The 25,867-nt window shown below is 43.5% G+C and overlaps 2 protein-coding genes across 13 annotated transcripts in view; both read right to left on the bottom strand.

Annotated features, from left to right (window-relative positions):
• The window catches only part of LOC127610337 (mitogen-activated protein kinase kinase kinase kinase 3-like), a 32,390-nt gene extending 15,330 nt beyond the window's left edge, over positions 1-17,060 (bottom strand). For 4 of the 12 annotated variants that reach the window (XM_052080333.1, XM_052080337.1, XM_052080335.1 and 1 more), the window contains exons 1-15: positions 16,778-17,060; positions 8,026-8,083; positions 7,841-7,931; positions 7,002-7,066; positions 6,841-6,896; positions 6,705-6,752; positions 5,613-5,655; positions 5,410-5,482; positions 5,069-5,200; positions 4,569-4,631; positions 4,406-4,487; positions 3,824-3,940; positions 3,350-3,424; positions 1,321-1,399; positions 1,176-1,234 (exon numbers count right to left, since the gene is read on the bottom strand). In XM_052080333.1, the coding sequence (XP_051936293.1) occupies positions 1,176-1,234; positions 1,321-1,399; positions 3,350-3,424; positions 3,824-3,940; positions 4,406-4,487; positions 4,569-4,631; positions 5,069-5,200; positions 5,410-5,482; positions 5,613-5,655; positions 6,705-6,752; positions 6,841-6,896; positions 7,002-7,066; positions 7,841-7,931; positions 8,026-8,083; positions 16,778-16,876 (1,140 nt within the window). In that variant the 5' untranslated portion in view covers positions 16,877-17,060. The remainder of the gene's footprint in view (positions 1-1,175; positions 1,235-1,320; positions 1,400-3,349; positions 3,425-3,823; positions 3,941-4,405; positions 4,488-4,568; positions 4,632-5,068; positions 5,201-5,409; positions 5,483-5,612; positions 5,656-6,704; positions 6,753-6,840; positions 6,897-7,001; positions 7,067-7,840; positions 7,932-8,025; positions 8,084-16,777) is intronic. The other 8 variants (XM_052080334.1, XM_052080341.1, XM_052080342.1 and 5 more) reach the window with 3 other exon arrangements.
• A 1,924-nt stretch (positions 17,061-18,984) lies between these two features.
• On the bottom strand, positions 18,985-23,375 carry thumpd2 (THUMP domain containing 2). The gene is made up of 11 exons (XM_052080357.1): positions 23,143-23,375; positions 22,236-22,374; positions 21,904-22,164; positions 21,422-21,528; positions 20,877-20,954; positions 20,739-20,791; positions 20,561-20,648; positions 20,302-20,373; positions 20,082-20,196; positions 19,887-20,007; positions 18,985-19,811 (listed from the first exon to the last, which is right to left on the bottom strand). The coding sequence occupies exons 1-11, from the start codon at positions 23,251-23,253 to the stop codon at positions 19,529-19,531; spliced, it is 1,428 nt and encodes a 475-aa protein (XP_051936317.1). The 5' UTR covers positions 23,254-23,375; the 3' UTR covers positions 18,985-19,528.
• Between the last annotated feature and the right edge of the window lie 2,492 nt (positions 23,376-25,867).

Here is a 25,867-nt window from a genome sequence, read left to right as displayed (position 1 = left end):
CCATAATAGCAGTTGAACATCATCAGATGTTTTTTTTTTTTTGTCGTCAGTGCGGACGTCGAATAATTGACGACGTTTTGTCAACTGTTGACCTTCCGAATACAAGCTGGGTTTCCTATACGCTCCCTGCCAATGCCAGGTGCGGTCGGCCACGCCCCTGAGCTGCTCACCCAATCATACTCGACACCTTCGCTATCTCGCAGACAGCCGAAACCCGCCATACCCCCCGACTCCGATCCACACAACGCAATCGCGGGATCGGCATTCGCTCCGACAGCTAATGAAAAAAAGCCGTCGGTGGGAAGAAGGCTTCAGCCAAACGCATGCTCGATGCAGTTTTGTTTTGTTTTGTTTTTGCGTGCGATTACAACTTTCACAGTGAGCGTTGGCGAAGGCAAGAGAGGGCGCTCATCACCCCGAGTGGGCGGCTACATATTCAAATGGGAGCGACGAATTAAAAAGGAGTTGACAATCGATACGGAGTGCCACGATTTGAGGAAATACGGTACACCTTCACGACACCTGAAAACATCTCTGTTCACGTTTCGTGTTGGAAACCCAAGGGGTAAATGTGGCGCATGGCGAAATCCTCTGGAGGAGCGGCAATGACACCAATCATGAAATGAAAAATATGTTGGCGCACTCAAGCTTGTAGACATGAGAACCACGCGGGAGAGCAGCAGCAAAGATGGAGGTCTAGAATCAATGAACCGGATGAGACGGTAGAGAATGATGGCTACATCAATGACTTTCAGTTTATATTGCAAACTGATTAATAAAAAAAAAATAGTCAAAAAAACAAATCGAAAAACACAATGGTCCTTTGAATATGTGAAGGGTGGAGACAAAAAAAAAGAAAAACAATCGAAAAGACTAAAAGAGGGGACGGGAGGTAGTGGTGATGGATACTGATTTGTGCATGCACCCCCGTTCCAGCGATTGTCCAACTTCAAACTCTGCACCTACAAGATCTAATCGCAAAACATTTGCACCCCCTCAACACCAATAACGTGTTTCCAAAGGTTCACAAACCCAATTTGATCCCTATAGGTATTTCCAAATAGCCCAGGTTTCCTCCAAGGCACATTTTGGAACAGCTTCCAATTGTACACCTGACGTTTGTCCATTCAAGTGAAATAATTGTACGCATGGAAAGACATTTGGTCGCAACTCACCGGTTCGTGGTGGGGCTCCGTCTCCTTCCTCAGCGGCGGGTCAAACTTCACCTGACCGACTAGGAGATGACAACAGAAGGTGGTGGTAAAAAAATTCAAACGTGATAATCGCGTTTACGCTGATTTGACTTTTGGATGAACTCACAGTTGATCTCGGAGAGTGTTTTTCCTTCCCGGGTGCTTCTGCTGGTAGAGCGAATTCGATGAGGGACGGACACCGGAGACTGAGAGGACACACACACACACACAGTCAAATAAATGCTCAAATGAACCACTGCGGCGGTTTTGCAGGCCACTCGGGAAAATTACACAAGGTGAAAAAGGTTTGCTATTTCCTCTAAGGAGCGAGGCGGGGGTTGATGACACAGCAAAAAACAGGCCAGCTGCACGCAGCAATGAGGTCAAAACAATCAAATCAAACAAATGCTACCACTTCAGAAAGTTTACATCTCTTGACACAGTGAGAAGAAGTGCCGCACATTAAAGGCGCTGAATATCTCTGATATCTTTCCATTTCCTTCATAACAACTCGAGCTGGGCAATGTGGACAAAATTTCATATTTCGATATTCATGCCAGATATAAAACCAATATATCAATCCTTCCCCGGCATTAAAGTCAGCAATAAATAAAAACATTTTTACCACAAGCTTGGCAATTTTATCCACTGGTGCATATGAAATTATAAATATGGTCCAGTATTGTTGTAAAAAACTAAAATGTACTGCATACAGGAAGTATGCCTACCACATATTCTTTATCTCTATGCCTTGAGGGCAAACAAGTGTGTGTCGCTGGCTTATGACACGGAAACGGATTTCCCGCGTGTGTGCTTGTGCATCTGCGTTTCTGTGTGTGTAAGTTGACCATTGTCAGGCTTCAGCTGTCAATCAATGCAAAAACTTGAAAGGAGGTACGTGATTGGTTGACCTGACCTGCAAATGCAGTGCAAGCGTGGACAGCCCCCACCCCCCCAAGACTGATATCGGCTTGAAAATGTCGATGTAGAATACTCCTATCTGGATGTCAATACAATCGCCCAGCAAGCAGAGCAAAGCCAATTTACAACACACTTTCAAAAAAAAGCAATGCCACGGTACTTAAAATGATTGATTATATTATAATACATACAGGTACATCTCAAATTTGAGTATCAGAGAAATTTTTGGTTCAGCAATTCCCTCATATTATTCATAATAAATTGATTAAACACATTCCAATTGGGGCGGCCCAGTAGTCCAGTGGTTAGCACGTCAGCTTCACAGGTACCGGGTTCGATTCCAGCTCCCTGTCTGGAGTTTGCATGTTCTGCCCGGGCCTGCGTGGGTTTTCTCCGGGTGCTCCGGTTTCCTCCCACATTCCAAAAACATGCCTGGCAGGCTGATTGGGCGCTCTAAATTGTCCCTGGGTGTGAGTGTGGGCGTGGATGTTTGTTCGTCTCTGTGTGCCCTGCGATTGGCTGGCAACCGATTCAGGGTGTTCCCCGCCTACTGCCCGAAGACAGCTGGGGATAGGCTTCAGCACCCCCCGCGACCCTTGTGAGGATGTAGCGGTTCGAAAAATGAATGTACTTTCCAATTGGTCATGAGTCATTTGGGGTTTTTGTAAGATTTAAGCTTTAGTTTGGGGTGCACCCCGCCGCTTCCCCAAGGACAGCCGGGACGGACTCCAGCTCATCTGTGACTCAAGTGAGGAGAAGCGGTCCGGATAACGGATGGATGGAAGTGAACTCCAGTACAGTCAATGACAAGGAACTGTTGAAGTGAGTTGAGGAGCTCTTTCAACAAGAGTATTCTTTTGTCGCCATCATGTGGCATCTATAAGCAATTGCAGTATTGTATGAAGTCAATAACCTGGGCTCAATCTCTGTGACCTGTGACTTGCAGCGGTGCACTGTGCTGAACCTTTTGGGAGTTTTCCCCACGATATTCGAATTCATTGAGATACACCTGTATATTGTATTTAAACTATTACCCGCGAAACCTTTTCTGTAAAGTAAATCACAACCACTCTATGAGGAAATGCGCTATTGTGAGCCATCGTCCAGCTGTCGGCATCGGTATGGATTTCAAGATTTCCGCGACAGTATCAACTCAATGGCATATGCACTTCAATGCAAAGTCACACGCTTTGTTAAGACATCACTGCAGAACACCGCATCAACCGAGGTGGTACCTTCCGACGGGCAGGAAAGCGGGGCGCGCGCCGAGCGCCGGGACTTATGGCTAGGAAGTGACCCCTGTACTTAAACTGTGGAGGAGCAGGAGGAGAAGGAGGAGGGGAGAGGATGGTGGAAAGGCAGACAAGAACAGAAGAGAGGAGAGGAGAGGGAAGAAGGTGAGGAGGAAGCGCTGCGAGATGGAGAAAAGAGGAGAGCATTTAGTGAGGCAGTGCAACGGAGGAGGAGGAACATGGAGAAGTTAGGAATTGTCAACGTGGGGGAATTTTTGATAAATGGTGAACAGATGAGACGTGATTTGAGGATGAAGGAGAAGAGGCAACACAGAGTAAAAAGGTCATTACCACCGCCGCCATGTTTGAATTTTTTTACTCAATCAACCCACATATTCCCATGGGAACTTTCCAACTTTAAAAACTCCTGGGATTATGCAACCCCAAACGGAAACACAACAGAAGGCGTGAGGTTACCTCCGGTTCGGGGTCATCGTCATCAAAGTCGTTGTAGCTGTTGTGGTCGGGGTTTTTGGCTCGGTCCAGCAGCTCTTTAGCCAGCGTCCTGCTCAGGGGCTGAGACACAAACGGGTGCTGCAAAGACAGAAAGGAAGTGAAGCTTTCAATTTCGGGGGGGGGCGGAGGGGCAAATTAAGTGTTACATCTCCTGTGCTTGAACAAACAAGGATTTTACTTGGAAATCTACCATGAGCGCAGGAATTTCCCCGAGCCATCTGAATCAAAATGAAACCCTGCACCACGTGTTCGGAAATCGGTCAATTGCGTTCTCAAGTCACGATGACCTTGGCGGCGAATGCAAAGTCATCAATACAAAACGCTTTTGTGTGAGATGGCCTTGTTTCAAATCTCCAGACGACAGAGAAATAAACTGCACGTTCAATTAATGGATGGGACAGCCCACACGCGGTGATGGAATGTGCAAGTGGGGGACGTTTAAGTTTAGCATCTTGATTCAAGTTCATTTTTCTAAAATATCACGCAGAATCAACATGGACGGCAACATATTCGAGAACCGGTGTACATCAATGACTTTCTCACCTGTAGCAGCTTCTCAGCTGTGGGCCTCTTCTTTGGGTTCTTCGTCAGGGCTACTTTGACAAAATGGTGAAAGTTGTCCGTCCTGTGGCCCAGAAGATGGTACAGAACGTAAAGGACAAAAGTGGTTGTGCCTTCGGGAGAGGATTTCGGAACAGTGCCTTACCACTTGACCTTGTCTTTCAACTTAGGTGGCTGGAAATTACTCTTGGTCATTAAGAAAAGAGCCCTGTGCAGGGAAGAGGGATGAAGATCACAAAGAGGATTCTGTGGCATTCATGGCATGGAAAATATTTATCGGCATTCTGTGACGATGTGGGAATGTGTCGCTCTCACTTCGGTGGCATCTACTTGGGGAAGAGGGCGGAGCCCATAACGACGGAAAAACCGCATTCCAATTTTCCCTCGCGCAGATCGCATTTCATCACCGAGAATGACACGTGTCGCTGACTGAGCCGACCCGTGTGTTTGGCAGCTCGTAAAAAGTGAGACGCTTGGCCTTTAAAAAGTCTTTTCTGTCAGCTGCTACTTTTAACTCATTCACTCCCAACGACGTTTTTAAACGTCTTTTCAGACTTGGTCCGGAATTGGCTGGTACTGAATGAGTTAAGTTAAAAATGGGACAATGGGGGGGGGGGCAAAATCCACACCGCGCCGCTCGCACACCTCATGGGATGCAGCTCAAACATGGGTGGCTGCAGCTCGGCCAGCTCGATTGCGGTAATGCCCACAGCCCAGATATCGCACAGCTGGTTGTAGCCTCCTTTCCTCTCCACTGCCGCCACCTCTGGAGCCATCCTGTTGGAAGAGGGGGGTGGGGGAGGGTGTGGGGGTAAACACATGCTCCTATTCGTTAAACTTTCAAAAGAAGAGCTATCTCCATCAACTAATCAATCAAATTCTTATATCCTGCTGTCCGAGAGGTTAGACTGCCCGCGGTTTATACGTCTTCTCCTCACATGCCTCCAACCCCCCCCCCCAAAAAAAAAACAGCATCAATAACGCACCAGTAAGGTGTACCAATGAATGACTTCCTCTTGGCCAGCGTTGCTGTGATCTGCGCTGATACCCCAAAGTCAGCTTTTGAGAGAAAAAGGAACAGTGGATGAGAGAATTATGACAACAACAAAAAAAAGTGAGAGAGAACAAGATAAAGAAATCCCCCAGGGAAGGAAAAAGAACAAATGGAGAAGGGCTGGTTTTGTCTCACCGAGTTTGACGTAGCCGTTGTCTGTCAAGAGGATGTTGGCGCCCTGTTGGAGACAAATTGGGTGTCGACTCAGATTAAACGTGAGACGGTTTGTGCGCCTTGGTTGAATCGTGATTGAGCTCAGCTGCTTTTGTGCATCGCACGCACAAGAGCTACACAAGCGTGAAAGTCAGAATGTTTACAGGCACAAGAAAAAAAAAAACCACGACTGCAATAAATCATTTGAAAGCAACACTTTCGGATTGCCTTGGGTTTACTGCGACATTCAATTCACAAAAAAGAAAGGAAGCCTGTAGGGCCGGATTGGGGGTGGGGGTGGGGGGTGTCAAGGAAATCCATTCACACTACATCCACAAAAAAAAAGGACTGTATTATAAAAGATACGTACGGAAGGAAAATTTGGCAGTAGCAATATAGAGCTTCTGTTTTAAACAGAGACATGACGATGATGCAACATGCATATTTTAAGAGCCAAAATTCAAATTTATATTTACAACAATGTGTGCTGGTTTATTATGAAAAAAAAACAACAACAATAAAATGAAATAAAAGCGGTAAACCAAAATGTAATAGTCTCTCACCCTAGTCAGCCTAAAGGAAAGTAGCAAATATGCGCAGAGACTATCTTCAGAAAAAGTTTACAAATGTAATTGTTGAATTTTTTTTTCTTTATATATTTAGATTCTACAGCTGTTGTGAAAACGCGACATCAAGAAAAATGTAATGTATTCAATAATGTTATGCTAATCATTTTGAGGACCTTTTTTTTGTGTGTGTATACAAGCGAGTAAATGCGTTGTGTTGGAACGCTCCAGCAGCGTTCAGCAATTATTTCTCTGGCTTTGCTCACCGAGGCAAATCTCTTTTGTGCAGGAAAGAAAATGTTCGCACGCGTTTGAGATGTCAAGAGTTGTTAAACTGACTCCCCAACCTAGTTTGGGCTCATTCCGTTTACTTGTTGTGACAGCAGATGACGATTTTTTTTTAAACTCAAAAATGAATACATAAGAAGCAAACCAACACCACATTTTGTGACATTAACGCAGAAAAGGTTGTGATCAATCCCCCCCCCCCCAAAAAAAAAAAACTCACCTTGATGTCTCTGTGCATTTTGCCTTTATTGTGAAGGTAGTATAAACCCTGCAAGTACACAATCACGTAACAGCTGTTATAGCCACGGGGGTCGGGGACAACAACAATTACCAAAGTTCATGCGCCACACACTTACCTGTAGGGTCTCCCGTGACATGTAGGCTATTTGAGACTCTAACAAAGGCCCGGTTACTACGGGGGGGGGGGGGATAAAAAAGTAAAAAGAAGAGAGCGAAAGGTCAGAAAGTAGCAAACTAGACATGACGTACACGTAAACTATCAGAATGTGGGTGTCACCATGATAGATGTCCTGTAGAGAGCCTCCACCGCAGTACTCCATGCTGATCCATAACTTGTCTCGCCTGCACACACACAAACACACATATATAGTCAAACCTCGGTTTTCGAACGTCTCTGTTCTCAACCAGAAAATCTGAGATTTTTACGCCTCGGATTACGACCGAAAACCGGTTTTCAACCAAAAACCGAATACACCACTTGACTCCCCTCGGCTTCCTCACACAAGGAAGTGACGCTTCTTCTTGTAGCGTTCATTGTGTGCAGACATGTTTGTTGTGATTTACGCGAATCTGAACACAAATCGCTTTTCGAACAGCCTTCTGGAATGGATTACTGTCGAAAACCGAGGTATGACTGTATATGCAAATTAGGTACACCTGCATAAGAGCTGGGCGACTAATTCCACACTTGCCAAAATGCTCCCCCCCCTCCCCCCCCGATGGACATATCTTGATTTTCCTCATGCATTCCAAACAACTGAAAAGAGCCCAGATGTTAAATGATTCCTCAAACGATAAGTCTGCATTTGAATGACAAAAACTGGAACCCGGTGGCATTCAACAACGCAATACTCACTTGTCAGCAAAACTATTGTCGAGGTTGTCATTTTAGCCATGGTGTAGAAGTACCCTGCCTCACACCGAGAGCTGTTGCCAACATTTTGGCTCCCTTATGCCACTAGTGAGCGTTGCACAGGTATATAACCTGATAAGGATCGCTCCCACATGCGGTTCGCCATCTATTGTTTTGCTTGCACATTTTTTCCTTCCTGTCCCCGCATGCTCATCATCCAATGGTGCACACAAATGTCAGGAAAACACGCAAAGTATTCTTACCGGAGATAGCTTCCAAAGTAGGCCACGATGTTGGAGTGTTTACAATCCTTCATCATCAGAATCTCCTGCTGGACAACGGCAAAGTCTTCCCCTGGAGAGAACACGGCGACGCCACGTTGATCTCACGGAAGATTGGAAAAAATACAATAAAAAAAAGCAGACATGGATGGCGGGAAAGTGCTCACCTGGCTCCAGTTTGATGACTTTGATAGCCGCCAGCTCTGCTGTGTTGACATTGCGAGCCTGGAGGAAGGAAAGGAAGAAGAAGGGAGGTTTGGCAATCAAAAGGCTCAGAAACATGCAGAGTACGAAATGCGCGATAGACGGCCAAAAAGTATCCCACTGTGCATTGCATCCTGCAATTGTGTCTGAAAAACGTACGGATCACGAGGTGAGTTTTTAAACATGGCATTGACTCCACATAGAACGTATGGACAGGAAAAAGGAGCCGTATTCCCGAAAAAATTCTTTGGTGAACGGCATATTGGCAGGATAGCAAGAAGGCCGATTTTCTATAAATAGTGAGCCGTGTTTACATCTGGCCACAGCGCTTGCGAAGGAAGAAGGAGTTCCTCTGTGAAACAAGACATGAATAAAAGATGATTCAAGGAGAGGAAATGTGAATTGGCCGCTTGACTCGGGGACAGAAGCCCGCATAAGAATGCGTGAAAGTGAGTGGGTTTAATGGCAGTTCTGGTTTTTTTTTTTTCCGTCGCTACTGATTAAATCAGCCCATTTGGATGGAAATCAGCATTGATAAGAATGGCCACATATCATCATTGGAATAAGATGATGCACGCGATATACCGGTAGTTAGGATCTTTCAAGCGTGGTCGGCGACCCTCTGCTTCTTATTATCAATTGTGGAGGCGGCGTTTCATCAGCAAGCCGTCCGTCAGTTTAGCATGCGGATTCACACATGTGGCACATGCAGCAGACACATCACCAAATGCAAATAATAATAATAATAATAATACATTTTATTTATAAGCGCCTTTCAAGACACCCAAGGACACTTTACAATAACAAAAAACACAAAACAATGCAGGTTGAGCAGCGGCAGCCAAAACGCCCCAGCGTTCACTCAACCCGAAAGTCCGAAAGAAACCACAAGGGAGGGAGGGTGTGGGGGGGGGGTATCAAAAAAACCCCACGCTCGAACTACGTCATTGCACCTTATTTGCTAGGTGGGCAGGCACTGCAACTACTGTGGTTGAAGCTTAAACTTGTTTTGTGACTCCATTTGCCCTGCTACTATTGAATATTTTTGGAATGGTGTATTCTCCCCATTATCACAGCCATTAATCGGTTAACATTACATTGTGCATTACGCAACACACCCATCCCGTGTACATGGCTTCATAATTTGAGTTATTCAATTCTCATATTTATCACACTGTAAAAGAAGCACCTCAAAGTCTTCAATTGTTTTCAAAACCAACGGTGCGCCCTATAATCCGATGCGCCTTGTATATGGATTGATATTCTGATTCCTTGGACGTAGTATTTTAAATGTTCTGCAAAGCGCTTTGTTCCAGCTGCAGCGGTTGTGAAAGCTCTATATAAATAAAGCTGCGTTGTATTGTGTTGTATTCCCTTTAGCGTAGCTCTATCTAGGACAGGGGTGTCAAACTAATTTTTGCCGCCGGCCAGATTTTAGTTTCCTTTGGAGGGCCGTAATGACCGAAACCATATGAAGAAGTCAACAATAACTGTTTATTCACCTATTGTTTAAGTTATTGTAATGAGGGGTTTGGTAACAAGAAAATGCTTACGTATCACTCGTATTTATTACAAATGAGAATTTTAGTTGAGATTTTAGCGAGCATCATGAAAGTTGACATCGTTGATTTGCTTTCGCGGGCCACATAAAATGATGTGGCGGGCCAGATGTGGCCCCCGGGCCTTGAGTTTGACACCTCTGATCTAGGAGAAGCATAACGCAAGCGCGGCCACCATCGTAGCTTCTATTCTATGCGCCTTATAATGCGGTGTGCTCTATATATATAAAAAGCGTTTTAAAATAGGCTATTCATTGATTGTGTACCTTATACTCCGAAGCGCCTTATCGTGCGGAAAATACGATAATCGTCGTGGTCTTAGGCCCCAATGACACCATCTCTATCAAAGAGCCTCCCGAAGCGTGAGACACCAGTTAGGCACCCCTGATTTAGACACCAACAGCACACATCCACATTAGCATGATAACACGTCGGCCTTGGAGACAGAGCGCAACAATATCCAACGGCGCAGCGCTGTAGAATTCTGCAAACACACGCCCTCATCGGGACTGCGGCCTCGCCTGCATATTTAGCCAACAGCTTGGACACAACAGACCGTGACATTTCACACGGTGCTGCGCTCGCTTTATTATTAGAGAGTCAAACCTTCGAATGAAAGCGCCGTCAGGCAAGCGACAAACGCAAGGACGCGCTTTTTGAGTCAAACGTTTAAAATGTCAACGCCAAAAAAAAAAAACCCAACCGCGATGACAAAATACACACTTGTAGTTGAGTCAAGCAGGAATGCGAGGCGCTCGGCCTTCTATTGAGGCCCCAAGTGGAGAACAGGGGAGTGATTGACAGCACACAATACAACAACGCAACACAAAACCACGCAACAAAGCCGTGGCAGGAGGGAGGAGACACAAAGAGACGTCCGAGAGGCGAGAAAGCAGACACACACAGCACAGCAGTGTGTTCGGTCGTTCTGCAGACGGATGACAGGGATGACTCATGAGCGCTCGGTGGCACCGCGAAAGCCAACAACGCACACTTGAATGAGTCCATTTGAATGCGTCTGGTGTCCCTGTTCGATCTGCAAGTGTTTACACGCTTGATTTTTTTTTTGCTGTTAATAAAAACCTGCGTGACAAGACAAGATGTTTACATTTGTACGCTTGTCTATTACAAATCGCTCGTCGGTATCCTGCGTGGTCCACACTTGATTGCGGAGAAAAGAAATGGAAGTCGACCAACATTTACAGGAAAAGTATCCTGATAAAGTTGCACAAATCATCCAAGGAACCTCCACTGTGAGCTTCCAAAGGCCGCGCATTGTTGTGGAGGCTCGGTTTTTCTGATTGATCCGTTCGGAGAAAAGAAAGACTAAATCTATAAGTTATGGGAAAAAGTATGGCAAGTAAAGCATTTCCTTAAGGGAAGGATGTAAATGTGATTAATCTGGTCCAGAATTGATTTTCTTAGCGCCTTTTTGCCCTATGGTGGCTTTCTGAACAATCACACTCAATAAGAAAGCACAAAAATACTTCCCATCAGCATTTGGGGGGGGTGATTCAACAAGAAAACACTCAAAGTTCTAAACAGGGTGTCGCTGACGGGTGCTCGACTTCAGCACGACTGGCTGGTATCCATTTCCAACTGCACAAAATTTAGTGGAGGGGGGGGAGTGTGAAACACCAAGGTTCTATTGTATATTTTTTCTTTGGCTTTGGGGTTTTGACTTATCAAAGTTGAGACCCAAGAGTGTTGGTAGAACAGTCAAAATGTTATGATGTTACCCCAAAAACAGTTCAATTCAGAAAAATATGTTTTTAAAAAGTATTACAACACACACACACACACACACAATGTTGGCATTCTGGATTTAGCATGTCGCTAATGCGGTCTTCCATTTGAATAGCCCTGAAGAAGCTTGTCAGTCAAATTCATGCAAAAACAACAACCACCACAACAGTGGTTAACACATGTTTACACTTGCCTGACAGTTAAACATGTTAAGGTATCACTCAAAACTGTAACATGATGACGAGGAGGATAACAAATACATTAAATTAAAGAAAAAAAACAAACAACTCTATTCCCACGTAGCATTTAGCTTGTAGCTTATGGCGTCACCCATTTGTATAGCGCTAGAGAAACTTTGCTCACACCCCTCAATAGCACCTTGCCCACAATGTGCGTGTGTAAAATACCCGGCACGGTGGTGCACCCGTGTGGCATTTTGCCCTCCTGTGACTAAATCCGAATGCCCGCTTGGCATTTCGCATCTTTTGTGAGGCAACCCGAAAAAAAGGACTTACACATGTGGTCAACGTAGTGTGACTGAGGCCATGTTTTCCCACAAAAAGGGGAATAGTCAGGTGAGCTCAAGGTTAAAGTTCATGCCAAGAGCAACCAAAAGCGGGTCAAATACCAATGAAGTGTCCGGAGGAACTGAGGAAGAGTGAGCAAAACAGGATGGATTGCGGGGCCGCACATGCCATTTCAATGGCGAGCGAGCCGACGGCCACCTGCGCGGGGGTTTGTGACGGGACACAATCGGTTTGGTTTGTGGACGGGGGTCACGTCGCAAGCCTTCTGCGAGGTCGCCAACCTCTTGTTGGCGCGGCGTGGAACAATAGGACACGAGGGCGCTAGCGCACATGCCATAAAGGAAGCCGGCGACTGTTACATTCCTGCGCCACGGTCGTTCCAGATGTCTCCCAAACACACAAGTAGTCCTGGTGAGAGGAAATTGCTGCTATAAGCGCATTCTAACTGCTACCTGCTTCGGCCTTGCATTAAAACCAGCAGGACGCTGCACGCCGAGGCGCCAGACCGTCCCCTAATTGGTGGAATTTTTCTCATAAAATTGGAGACAGCGCAGGTAAATTTTCCACTTACGCCCATGAGACCAGGAAAAGTGCATTTTTTAAAGAAAATATGTTTGTTTGGGTTTTTTTTGCAATTACTATTTTGAGATTATTTTTTGTTTCTGACAAACTTCTGTTTCACACTTCAATTTATCAGTACTACGGTGAAAATGACTTAAAGTGACAATGAAAATGAATGGAGTCAATACTTACATTGCAGGTCAAATTACATTGTGCGGCCCTAAAATTTCAGGTTAGGGGCACCGTGCTCTTTTAAAAAATTTAATTTAAATTTAAATTTTAATAAAATTTAATTTTTAAAATTTTAATTAAATTTAAAATTTTAATTTAAAAAAATTAAAGTTTGGAGTCTGGAGTCCTGCACACACCAGCGCCGAAGGATTTTGAAATACAATCGAATTTCCCCTCCCCGTATTGTTATCGATTTATAATGCAATGATTTTTCTTCAAACCCATGTGTTTTGGTTAACACACGAACAAGCCGCCCAGCCGCATTGAATTGTGCTTATGACAGCAATTTTGTGAGCCAAGTTTTTATCAGTCTACAACATACACTGAATCCCCAACAACACACTAATCGTGTAACGCATTGATCACCCAGACGTGGCCTAGCGAACTGAAGAGCGCACACAAAAGTCAACTCATCAGCTGGTGCCCAGCGAGAATGCATCATGAGAGTAACTCACACTGTTCTGTGGTTCAAGGCAACAGCTGTCGTGGAAAATAGGAACCGACAGACTTCAACTTTGAATGCTTACAGCCCATTAATGCTCTGAGCCTTTACGCATGAATACGCTGACAATCTATAAGGCCGTTTCATGACTTTTGATCTAAAGGCTATTGTGTGACTGGACTTTCTCAATCCAAAGCTGTACTCGTCGCTCGCCTTGCGGGAACAGGAACGTCATCCTATTCAAACATCGGACTCAGCGTCGCATCGTGTCTGATGGGTAATACTTGAGAGGGAAACAATGAGTGCAGTTACTTCATTGAGGGTGACATAAATCAAGCGCGCCAAACCAGTCCGGCGGAGACAACAAAAAACATTAATAAGCGTTACAGATAAATGAAACTCTTGGCATATTCAAGCAAAGTTTGTTTCTAAATAGTCCGTAAAGACATTATCAAGTATCTTTTCAGATTGATCGCGGGTGATACGGCAATGATATCATCAACGCCAGGTGCTAGCACAACAGCCACTTTGTTAGGCCGTAAAACAGCCACAGAAATGTGGGAAAAGGTCACCCGGTGTCACCGTGCCTCCAAGGAATGAGACACAAATTCCGAGCGACTGAGTACAAAATGCAAGTTCTCAGCATGCACATAACTGGGGCTCAAATTGGGGGACGGCCATGTGTCGGGGTGGCCGGCTCGTCTTGCTCTCGGTCACCGGTGCTCCTCTGATGCAGCGCAACAAACAGGAGGAGAGAACACAGCAGTCGGCGTCACGCGTTGCTTCCTGCGCAAACATTCCGATCTGAGTCGCAGATTTTCACACAGCGGTAGAGCCAAATTTAGGCATCAATGAGGTTTACCCAGTGAGCCGCCTGCCGCTTACACAGACGTTCCAGTAATGCGGAAGGCGTTTGCGTTTGAATCCCCCACGAGTGTCATGCCATCGATCGGGCTCACCAGTTGACCGGATTTGGCCGCGCGAAGTTTGTATGGCGAGGCCGTACCCGCTGCGACGTCAATTTCAGTCATCAGCAGGTGGCAATATAGAAAAACAACAAGTAAGCCCCAAGATGGAAAATGACAAGTGGATTTTTCTGCCCAAATCTTATTCCACAAACACAATATTGAAGAGAAAACCGCGTTTACACAAGTGTGGGTGCATTGAGCAGGTGACTGCAAAGACAATTTTTGACTTGCCTTCCCCTTGAAGGTGATAAATAAGTAAGTCCTCCTCACCAGTAGTTGGTGCTACACTGCGGTGGTTTGACAGTGGCAAATCATCACGTGCATTAGAAAGGGAAACAAAAGGTGTTTGTTCACAATTATCTAACATTTTGTGAACTGAACTTTTCATGTTTTGTTGTTCAAGTGGCGATCCCATCCAGACTCCGCATTTAGTCAGACCGTGGTTATTGTGGTCACATTGCTAGTTCACTGTCATTCAAGTTCAATGATACCTTGACATACAACTCAAATTTTGGCTCGCACCACCAGCCACAAAAAAAGCAAATTAATAAGTTGGTGCATTTGCAAGTCAAGGTATTACCGTAAAAGTTACACATTTCAATAATCCAAAACAATTTTCATCGAAAGCAACAAATGTACAAGAGCTATCCAGTCTGCAGCTACCATGAGAAGCGCCTTTCAGAAAAGTCTTGCCGAAGGTAAAACAGGCATGCAGGTAATCCTTCAATGCAATCGAGTGAGGTGCACATTACGAGAGTTCTGTGTCCAAAATTTGAACACTGACAGCTCATTATTTCTCAACATTTGGAAATGATAGTCCAGAAAACAACTGTGTGCAAAGTGTATGATGAACTACTACATGATAACAGGTCCGGCGCGGGGAATAACAAGTTTGTCCCAGCCCGAGTGGCAGCAACAAGCCAAGATAAAGCGCCTAAAATTAGAAACCCACATGATCTACTCCAGCAGGAGAGGCATGTAAGGTGCCAAATAATCAAACAACAACAACAATGTTGCTAAAAATCAGCATACAACTCAACGGATACCCAACAGCCAGCCTCAGAAATCTTGCGGTGGCGTTTAATCATAGTGTCGACAGCAACAAAGGAGTCCTGGAAGTGGACCAAACATCATCAAGAGGTATTAAGAGCGTTTAATTATTCATAGAGTTGCACTGTGCCAACGATGACTGTAGTTTAACGGACAGCAGAATGTCATTGTGAAACAAACAACCACATAGCTGAAACTTTATAAGAAATGCCTTAGCAATCCAAATTGTGTAATCTTGCAGTGTACAAACTGCACTGCAGGACATCAAGAGCTCCGTGTGATATTTTGCCATAAACGTTGCTCAGCATCTACAAATAAATATGAGCATTACAGTGGTGTCATGAGATAGAATTGACCCGATTTACAAAGTGTTTCAATCAGTGCAGTGCAAAAATAACACTATTCAATCATATATTATTTGTCCTCTGCAATGAGCTGAAACATGATGTCCAGATGTCTATCTGCAGTACAGCACATCTGTCTGGTAATGTACCGCTCCCAAGTGGCCAAGGCGACCAAATATGATTTTATTTATTACTGTATGGTTTCATGAAGTACAATTATAGAAGTGTTGTTGTTTTTTCTGTGTGGTCGGTGGGGGCTGGAACTGATTTGTGATTTCTTTTTTCATTTCAACTGATTTGAGATACGAGTGATTTACAATGTGGAGGTGTAGACTCCTCAGAATAAACACTAGGTGAACAATTTACAAGGCATGCTGACATTGTTATCAAATAGGGTGCATAATTAAACGTACACTTACAAAAATGGCAATAACAGCGCAACAACTCCCAAAGTTGATTTGATTTAAGCTGTCAAGTTATCAAAGACCATCTTGTCCTGGGGGTCTGTTTCCAAAGGCACAGCGGGGCCTGGCTGATTGTTGTTGACAGAGACAACGGACATAAATCACAATAAAATCAAACCGACGATCTATCAATGTGTAGTTTACATCAGTAATACGCAACGGGATTGATTTTATAGTGAAACAAGGGGAAGGAGAGCAAGAGGTATTGCTAATGTTGTTATCGTAGCTTGTTGATAAATTAGCTTCTTTGGGGGCGCTCGCGGCAGCTGTCAGCCCGGGGGTCTAACTAACTTCATTTTACCGGCAGCTGTACTAAAAGGTGAACTGGCTAGTGCATCCCGGTGAACATTCGAGAAGCAAAATCAACGCTCGTTGTGATTTTCTGACAGTGTTTTCCCTGAACGGAGCAACCGGGGTTAGCATCGAGACGCTAACGCAAATGCACAGATGAGTCCATTGTCGGACAGCTAGCTTTTTACATATCTGCTATATCGTCTTCTGGCGTATTTTAACTAAACCAAGCTACGGAAACGTTGCACATGCTGATATTATAACAAACATTTAGTATTTTTAAAAAGATCGTATGTGACAACCAGATCCGCGCATGTCGGTGGGGCTAGCATTAGCTCAATTTGACGCACTTTTAAAAGGCTTCAAGTAGTGAGAATGACAATGTTTGGCCTTCACAAATGAGTGACTTTGGGGGGCAAAACCTCAGATTTGATTGGATTTACCGAAAGCGCTCAACAACTATGAGCGTCCGATAATGGAACCCCAAGTCGACAGAGATTCTTCCCCCACTCGCGCTGCTGCAGCTTTTTACCTTGTACACATCTCCGTAGGTGCCGCTTCCTATCCTCTGGATCAGCTCGAAATCCTCCTGCGGATTGCGGCGGGACAGGTCGACACTGGCGTTCATCATGGCCAAGTGCCACTCAGGGCGCCAGACGACGCGCGCTGTTGACGGACGCCGACGATGTTAAGTACGAACGGGGGATAATTGTCAGAGAGAAAAAAAAACATACGGAGTCAGAAAATAGCAGCCCGAGCCCACTCCTGCTCCAACATGGCGTCCACTGCGCAAAGCGCATGCGCAGTGGACGTGCCCTCTCCCATGGAGCCTCGGTAAGGCAAACAGACTCACGGACACCTACTCCGGCGCGGAAACGTTTTCACGCGGACGCGCGCGCACACACGTCGACTCATTTCCAAAATATTAATTTTAATTGAATGTAGGAGTAAATAAGCAATTGTTTTATTATAATCAAGTTTTTTTTAATCCCCATATCTTAAGTGCTTAATTGTCAGTGATTCTTAGTAGTACATGCAAGGTTCCCTCGGTGATACACAAATTAATCAATGCGCAAGTACAGTTCTGATGCATTTAACTTCTGAGTGCAATGCAGTTTGTTTTAAACGTTCATTTAAGTTCAGGTTTGATTTGACTTTTTTTAAGAATAATGATCATGAAGGTGGCACCTGAGAGCTAAGTGCTTTTTAGGCAGTGTTGTATATGATGCGAAAAGAGAATCCCTGGCACAAGTATTTTTTTTTAACTTGCAGTTACCAAATCTCTGACAAAATAGTCCTATACTCTCTAAAAATTGTTTTTTCTCTTGTTTTCTGAAAACATTTAAAAGTAAGATAGGCCAGCGACTGCCAACCAGTGCGTCGACGACGTACGTAAAAGTGCTGTGAGAGCTGTGGTGGAAAAAAGTGGATATTAGGCTGTATCTGGGTAAATTATAAATGTTCACTTAATTTCTTAGAGCTTTATATTTATAATATGTTTGTCAATACATCTAGAGACTTAATAGTGACAGACCAATGGGGTAAATGACATCGGGTTATGGTACAGCAATTTGTTAACACATGAGCCCTCTTGTGGTCAAACTTTTTTTTTTTTTAATGTAACGTTGCCTCAGGTGACCCTCGCAGCGGCAGGTAGAGTGTACCGGTATTCTGAATGTGCCCGAATCTGGATCCGCTGCTTGGTTCAACTGTGCCACGAGCCACGGTCGAAGCCCATAAGCATGACATGCCATGTGTCTTTCACCGGTCAGTTGTCATGGGAACAAGATGTTCTGACGGTGGTGCTCATTGGGACCATACGACCGACATCCATAGTTGGAGCGGGGACAAAACAAACGCGTGTGAATCTATAAAACAGAACTGAAGAATGAAAAAATAAGTTTACACCAGTCAGTGAAAAGTTTTCAATCATGTCGGGATGATAAATGTGCCGACATGATTGGGCGGATGTGAGCCATTATCCTAAATGCGATTCAATTGTCGGTGTGCTGGCATCAAAAATCACAAGTGATTGGCTTAAGGAGAAGTGAATGGTAGCCTGGAAGTTAAGTAAGCCCGGAGTGTGGCCGTGTCTGGCCCTTTCATGGTCCAACTAGGCTAAGCGGGGCTAAACGTTGGCAGATGGCAGCATTGTGATTCAGCTGATGGGGGTCAGTGAGTGAGCACTGCAGTGCAACTAAAGTCCACTCTCGGAAGTGGTGCAGTCCCTGAATAAAACGGCCTGTGTTTTCTTTTAGGTCAGTGCCCCATATACTGTACCACCACTGTTACTTCATCAAATATACACGCAGGAACATGCTGAAGACTGGGAATGCGTAGGACGGGGGTGTCAAACTCATTTTTAGCGCGGGCCATATTTTAGTTAGCGTTTCACTTGTTGGGCCGTTATGACTGAGGCCATATAAAGAAGGCAGGAATAACTGTTGATTTGGTTTGGTAACAAGAAAATGCGTCAAATATATCTCTGAATTACGTATGAGAATTTAAAGTTTTAATCGACATTTTAGAAAGGATCATGGTAGTTGACATGTTTAAGGTGGTTTAGCGGGCCACAGAAAATGATGTGGCGGCCCAGATCTGGTCCCCGGGCCTCGAGTTTGACATCTGTGACATATGAGAACAGGGACATGATCCAGGTTTTGCAAACCTGCATAACATTTCCAGGAATATTTCAAAACTTTTTTGTAATGTAGCCTTTTGAGAAAATTGCCTTCAAAAGCAGCTTGACTTTTCATTGAAATGAAATTGGATTGGGTGTAAAACAACATGTCGATAAATAACAGGAGAAAATCTATCGAGATTTTTATAGAGTGGAGCATTTCACAGACTAACTGTTGAGTAATTTCTGATCTATTATTTAAATTCAGATTAACATCAAATAGACAAAATATCAAATATGAGTATTCAACTTCAGATATTGCTAAACTGAAACTAAATAATTTGGATCTTAAAAAAACACACCCATAAAACAATTTAAGGCCAATTCAACCAAAAGAAATGGCCCGGAATAAACTGTTTACGTTTGTGAAACGGCACTGTCGCATCCACCAGGCAGAGATTACACAGAACCAACAAGATCCATGTTGAGTTTTTGTAGGCTGAAATGTCAACATTTTTTGGGCAAACACAGATGACACCACATCGGAGTCCAACCATCCATTTTCAAGAATGGCCTATCTATAAGGTTAAGTATAGATTTCATCCAGGTCATGATTTTGCCTGTTGAAGATAACACGAGTAGAAAATGTCCAGCCCTGCTAAATTAATTTTGTGTTTTTATATATTTATGTAAAAGTCCATCTATGGTGCCTAAACTGAGTCTCAGAGTGGCCTGGTGATCCAGAGAGGAGAGAGGGGGGCGCGGCTCAGTCATCAGCCCCATCGGAGGCTCTTCTCCCTGCGTAGGAGTTGACGTGACTTCCTGCGCTCCTTGCTTGTTTGCACAGTCTTTACTTCTCGTTTGAGGCTGCGTGAGGAGTTTTTTCAGGAGGCACGACAACTGAGGACTCAGGAGGAGCACCAAGCTTCCGCCCACACGGAGGACTCTGCAAGCACAAGCCTTGTTAAATGACATATGTTTTGTTGTTGTTACCAATCTGCTTGTCTTGGGTTCTAAGGACCTCTCCATCTCGGCGAGGATGAGCGGCAGACTGGCGGCCATGTCTGTTTTGGTGCCAAACTTCCTGCCGAATGGGAGGTCACAGACCACCGCGTCCACGCTTGCATTCGGGAGAGGCATATCTGCCAGAGGACATGAAGGTCTTAGAGAATCAAATTATCGATCGCTATGGGATCATTTTCGCTAGATTCCTCACTAGTAGTTGAAGCTTTTAAGAGGTGTATCCTGTCTCCCAGCTCCGCGAATGCAACATTCTCACTCGCTTTGTCCAGCTGCCTGTCATCGATGTCCAAACCCAGGAAGCCAGCGAGCTGAAAATCCAATTCACAGAGAAAACAAATCTATGTTATTATCATATTCTTTACATTACAACTGTGGTGATCAACTTGTAGTGTAATAAAATAATAATTAGTGACCTGGTGTTCCCGTGCTGCCTCGATTAAGATGGTTCCCATACCACACATTGGATCGAGAACAAGGGAAGCAAACTGGGAAACACAGCAAACAGCGGACTATTGTATGTGGCATATTAATGATCATCATTTTAAAATCTGAAATACAAATGTTAAAATATTTATTCATGCTCATATGATTATCATAATTATGGGATTTTCCTGTGTTCAAAAATAACAGTAAATGGAGCATGTATATTTTGCAACTGTAATAATACAGTACCTGAATTTGAGCCAATTCAGCCATTGCCCAGGCAACTGTGGACCTGAGTCCCGTCGTTTTGATGTAGCATCGATTAGCAAGCGGTAACCTGAGGGAAACAAACACCACTTCAAATCAAAAAATCAAAAACACAAAGCATGAAAGGTCTTCTTTTGATGTCAATTCAGCGAGGGCTCACCTGGTGAGCGGGATCCCAAGCAGGCAATAGTCATCCCTCAAGTACACGGTAATCTGCGAGGGAAAAATAAGCAGCTGTAAACACCAAACAAAGAGAACACAAGTCGAATAATATTCATAAAAATAAACTTTAGTTGACCTCAATGTGTGGGTTCCTCAAATCAACCTTCCAGCCCAACTGTCTACTGAGACTGGTTCCCAACACTTTACTCACCTCCTTTGGATATAAAAAAGAGGCAAATAGGATCCAAAATTAATATTTTAATAAACATATATCAGAATCAGAATCATCAGAATCAGAATCATCTTTATTGGCCAAGTATGTAGAACACACAAGGAATTTGTCTCCGGTATAACACGCTGCACTAGTATCATCGTAAACAACAAAATGCTATAACAATATGCTATATTTGGATGAATTTCACAGTAGGAGTTTTTCAAAGTACAAGGATATTGCCAGAAATGTCAGCTTTAAACCTGGCTTCCTTTTTCATGTCCACCCAAATTCATATGGCTTGGTTAAAATTGTGTCGGTTTTTTTTGGGGGGGGGGGGGTTCCCCCAAACCTTCTTCACCTTGATACACACACGTTCTGGTGAAGCCATTCAATGCCATTTGTACAGTGATTCCATCAAGAAAAAAAACAACCTTTTTAGCCCCCCACCCCAAAAAAAAAAGAATTACCTGAACACTAAGGTGGCGGGACACAGACCCAGAACACTTGCAGCTAATCCGAAAGGAAAATGGGACAGAAGAATGCCGATTAGCCCCTGGTGCTGTTTTACCCAGATCTGAATCAAACAATTAAAGTAAATTTTTACAGTTTTATTTGACCCACAGATAAAAATGAATTAACTAACGAAAAGTAAAAAGAAATAAAAATAAAAAAAATCACATTTTCTTTGTACATACAACAAATATATAATAACTGAGAAGCCAATTTGATCCACTATATTTAAGACATTTTTGAGCTGACGTAGTATAACAAATTCTAAATATTGACATTCCCGTGAAACAACGATCCAAAATCAGGGCAGAAATGTTACATTACTTTGTTATGTTTAAAATGTTTCATTGTTAAACCGGCAGTGGCTGACCCATGAACATTTTTGGTGCACAATAAGCCAAAAACAAACACAACCGGACGATTGGAAAATTATAATTACCATGTTTTCCCGCAATAAAGTCACCTTCCGTGTCGACGTACTCATGTCCACTGTCCATCTTTCTCCTTTTCTTCAAGATTTGGAAGTCACCTCCATTTTCCTCCTCAAAAACCTTTTCTTCCATTGTCCTCTGCTCCTCAGCCTCACTCTCCTTCTCCTTGTCTGCTACCACCCCCTGCAGACGCCTCCATGTCATTTCAGCACTGGTCCACTGTTGCAGGTCACCAATCAGCGTGGACTTCAGCACAGAGGCAACTCTGGCTATGAACATAGCATACAAAACGATTAAAGCAAGCGTTATCTAGCATGCAATTGTAATGCATGGTGGCTACCTTGGTTGGCGGGAGCAGACAGCTTCAGAGGAGAGTCTCGCTTCATCAACAAGAAGAGTCTTTCGGCAGACTTGAGCTCCTTCACTAAACTGATGTGTGCAGAGGAGCTAAACAACACTTTACCTTGCAGCCGCTCAATCTGCAAAACAAGCATATGTGCAGTGCTAATGAAGCAGTTTGCGAAGACAGCTATTTTTTCACTTGTAATATATCCATCCATTTTCCGAACCGCTTGATCCTCACTAGGGTCGCGGCGGGGTGCTGGAGCCTATCCCGGCTGTCTTCGGGCAGTAGGCGGGGGACACCCTGAACTAGTTGCCAGTCAATCGCAGGGCACACAGAGACAAACAACCATCCACGCTCACATTCACACTTAGGGACAATTTAGAGCATTCAATCAGCCTGCCATGCATATTTTTGGAATGTGGGAGGAAACCGGAGTACCCGGAGAACTTGTAATATAATAACTTCCAAATATAATATTTTTTTCACCTCGCCTCACATATGTGGGGGTGACCCTGTGAACAACAAAATACAGTCATGTGTAAAAAAAAAAATTAAAAAAGAAAGAAAATGCAATCCAGACTATACATCGAAGTTAGTTTTTGCCCTTAGGGTTACATTTCTTTTTTTTTAACTTGTGTATTTTTTTTGTCTTAATTATTTGAAACTTTAAAAAACACAAAGTATTGTACACTTAGTTTTTTGTTTGTTTTTTTAACGCGAGGAACGCCTATGTGTCCTTTGTCACGTTTTTTGATTCTGGAGTGCATTTTCGATCGGGATGAAAATGATGATGTCATACTTCCTCTACGTGTATTAATATTTAGGTTCATTCAACTGGTACAGTATATTCACTTTGGATTTGAATTTTCTATTTATGTACATTATTTTTTTCTCCACTCACGTCGTGCGCCGCAAGCTTTCGCGTCACCTCGTCGACGACAAACGGCTCCATCCCGTAACCGTTCGTGCAAAAGTAGCGAATTGGACTCGCATCATTGCTTTTGTTGAACATTGCGCTCACTGTAAAGTTTCATCCGGCAATAAACGCAGGCAAAAACTCATATCGGCCCAAAGTAAACCGCCATAATGTGAGCTGGTTTGTTTGTACCGGAAGCGGAAATACGTCACCAGAATGCATTTCATTTTCTGTTCCAGCAGGGGTCTCTTTTAGTCAACGGGTAGGTTTCCCCACGTTATTTGACCACGTACAAATGCCACCAACAGAGTAATAGAGGAATTCATTCATTCATTCATTCATCTTCCGAGCCGCTTGATCCTCACTAGGGTCGCGGGGGGTGCTGGAGCCTATCCCAGCTGTCTTCGGGCAGTAGGCGGGGGACACCCTGATAAACGAAGCTTCCAAGCTACCCTTTCCCCACTTCCAATCCATGTTGACTTTTTAATACAGTGGCGCCTTGATGTACGAGTAGAATTTGTTTGTAAATTGCTTGTTTAAATAAAGTACCACATAAAAAAATAACCATTTTAATTTTGGGGGGTTGGATTGTTTGACCTAACAATGTGGTGTTGCAACGAGAAAAAAAAGAGATAAATATATATTTTTTACGGGTTTAATGGAGTGGGAGCGCTCCAAAATGCACAGACCCACTCAAGCATCAACTTAATTTGAAGCCATTTCAGTGTAGTGACTTGACAAAGCGGGGCTGCTGCACTAACAGGCACACTCATGGACCGTGGCCTTTTTAAATGGCATTTCCCCTTGAGGCCTCACTTCGGGACTAAAGTGACCCAAGGGACAGTTAAAAATGTCAAGTGATCTAAATGGAAGGTCAGATCGCCCTGTTTTCCCCTCATTTTAGAGTATGTTATATTATAATGTTCATTGAATGGAGTGGTTCGCATGTTGAACTCAGTTATGAGGATCTGACTTCAAATTACAGCTCCAGCATGTTTTGGTTTCCTCTCACATTTCAAAAACACATATAAGGTTTATTGAAGACTCAAAATTATTTATTCATGGAATATGAATGGTCAGGCTTGTATTTCGCCACTTCAAGGTAAACTTCATTTATCATCCTAAACTCAGCTGGATACGATGCAGCTCACCCAATAACAGACCTAATGGGGACAAAGCATATAGTAAATGGATGGATATTACATTACAATGTTCAGCCTTACCTCACCCGGGAGCAATGCGGACAGATTGCTGGGTCACCACTTCAGATTGCACCCTTGTTTGGCCAAATGAAATGTATCGACGTGCCTCAGAACAACATCATACCTTTTATTAAACCTTGAAAAATCAATACGAGCGTTTGGGTCACAGAGTTTCGAAAATGTCAGTGGAGTTTTTCCTGTTCTGGATGACTCAAATAATGTTGTTGTTTTGGGGGTGGGGGCATGAATCAACTTTTGACTGCAAATTATCAGCACTATATTATTAAATTGGGAAAAGGTGTCTAATTTTGATGACTCCAGAAGGACTACTACTGCAATACTATATAGCCAAGCTTTGGATTTGTTTTTGTTTTGTTTTTTTGCCTAAGCCATACACAGACGGCAGACATTATTTGGAGAGTTTGGAAAGATTGATAAACAATCAGCCCCTGACACCACTTTCACCAATCCACACACAATTTGGCAGACCTCTATCATAACAGATTGAGAGCAAATTCCAGAATTAGTACATGGGAATTCGCCAAAACGAGCTCCAAGTGGACATTTTATTTAATTTTTTTCCATGATGAAGTTGCGTTATAATATACTTTTAATCCATACATTCATTTCAGTTAAGCTTGTCATGAATGAAATACGTTTTAGCGCTAGGCAATGTGTCCACTCAACAGCAGCGGGGCTAATTATGCCAAAAAAAAAAGAAAAAAAAAGAATTGATATTGCCGTTCTGCACGGGCACATCGCATATCACGGCCCGGTGAAAGCTGATGCGTGGGCAACGTCACAAAGAAAAGCTGAGCAGTAAGAGAGCCATTCATCTTGTTTTAAATGTACATGCGGAGAGGCTTTCAGGGTCATTATAATCACCATTCATCTCACAGGCGCACATGACAAGTTTGAAGGCTTTTAATGTGGCTCTGAAAGGCAGCAAAATTACAATGCAACCTGCCACGGGGTGGAGAAGAGTGCCATTTTGTAAAAATCAAATTGCTTGATATCACACAGGAGAATGATTCTATTTGCCTTGCTCCACAGGGATTACATCTAAAAGTTAAGACAGGATTTCAAACTACCTGATGAAATGAACCCTCCTGTTATGTATGTTCATCAGGAACCGCAAAAATGTTCCATTTTCAGTTCGACCCGAAAGCGTCATAAGTAAAGTAAAAAAAAAAATTTGAATAATTATAATCTAATTATATAATCAGTATTTATCGTTGATTACACTTTTTGCACCACTAGACATATTGCTTTTATTTTTCTTTCAAGTCTGTCAGTTTGACCCACAGTATAACAGGAAGCTTAAGCAAAAAAGAAAAATCAAATTTTAAAAATGTTGCTTCATTTCACTGGAAATTGTGATGCTCCATTTGAGTCATTTTCGCAAAGGATATCGAATATACCCGATATCTGTGAGTATTGTTATATTGTCTGTTTACGTGTATTGCTCCAGCATATGTGTTCAAATATCTGCTTAAAAGTTTTTGGGG

This window comes from Hippocampus zosterae, chromosome 11 (genome assembly GCF_025434085.1).
Source record: "Hippocampus zosterae strain Florida chromosome 11, ASM2543408v3, whole genome shotgun sequence".
Lineage (NCBI taxonomy): Eukaryota > Metazoa > Chordata > Actinopteri > Syngnathiformes > Syngnathidae > Hippocampus > Hippocampus zosterae.
Note: the sequence above shows the minus strand (reverse complement) of the source record. Positions and strands in the feature narration are given on the sequence as shown.

Coding starts and splice junctions, on each gene's coding strand:
- thumpd2 (XM_052080357.1), bottom strand. CDS start 23,253: ATGTTCAACAAAAGCAATGATGCGAGTCCAATTCGCTACTTTTGCACG. Junction 22,375..23,142: donor GAAAGCTTGCGGCGCACGAC/GTGAGTGGAGAA, acceptor CTTGTTTTGCAG/ATTGAGCGGCTGCAAGGTAA. Junction 20,008..20,081: donor CTTAAAAGCTTCAACTACTA/GTGAGGAATCTA, acceptor GTCCTCTGGCAG/ATATGCCTCTCCCGAATGCA.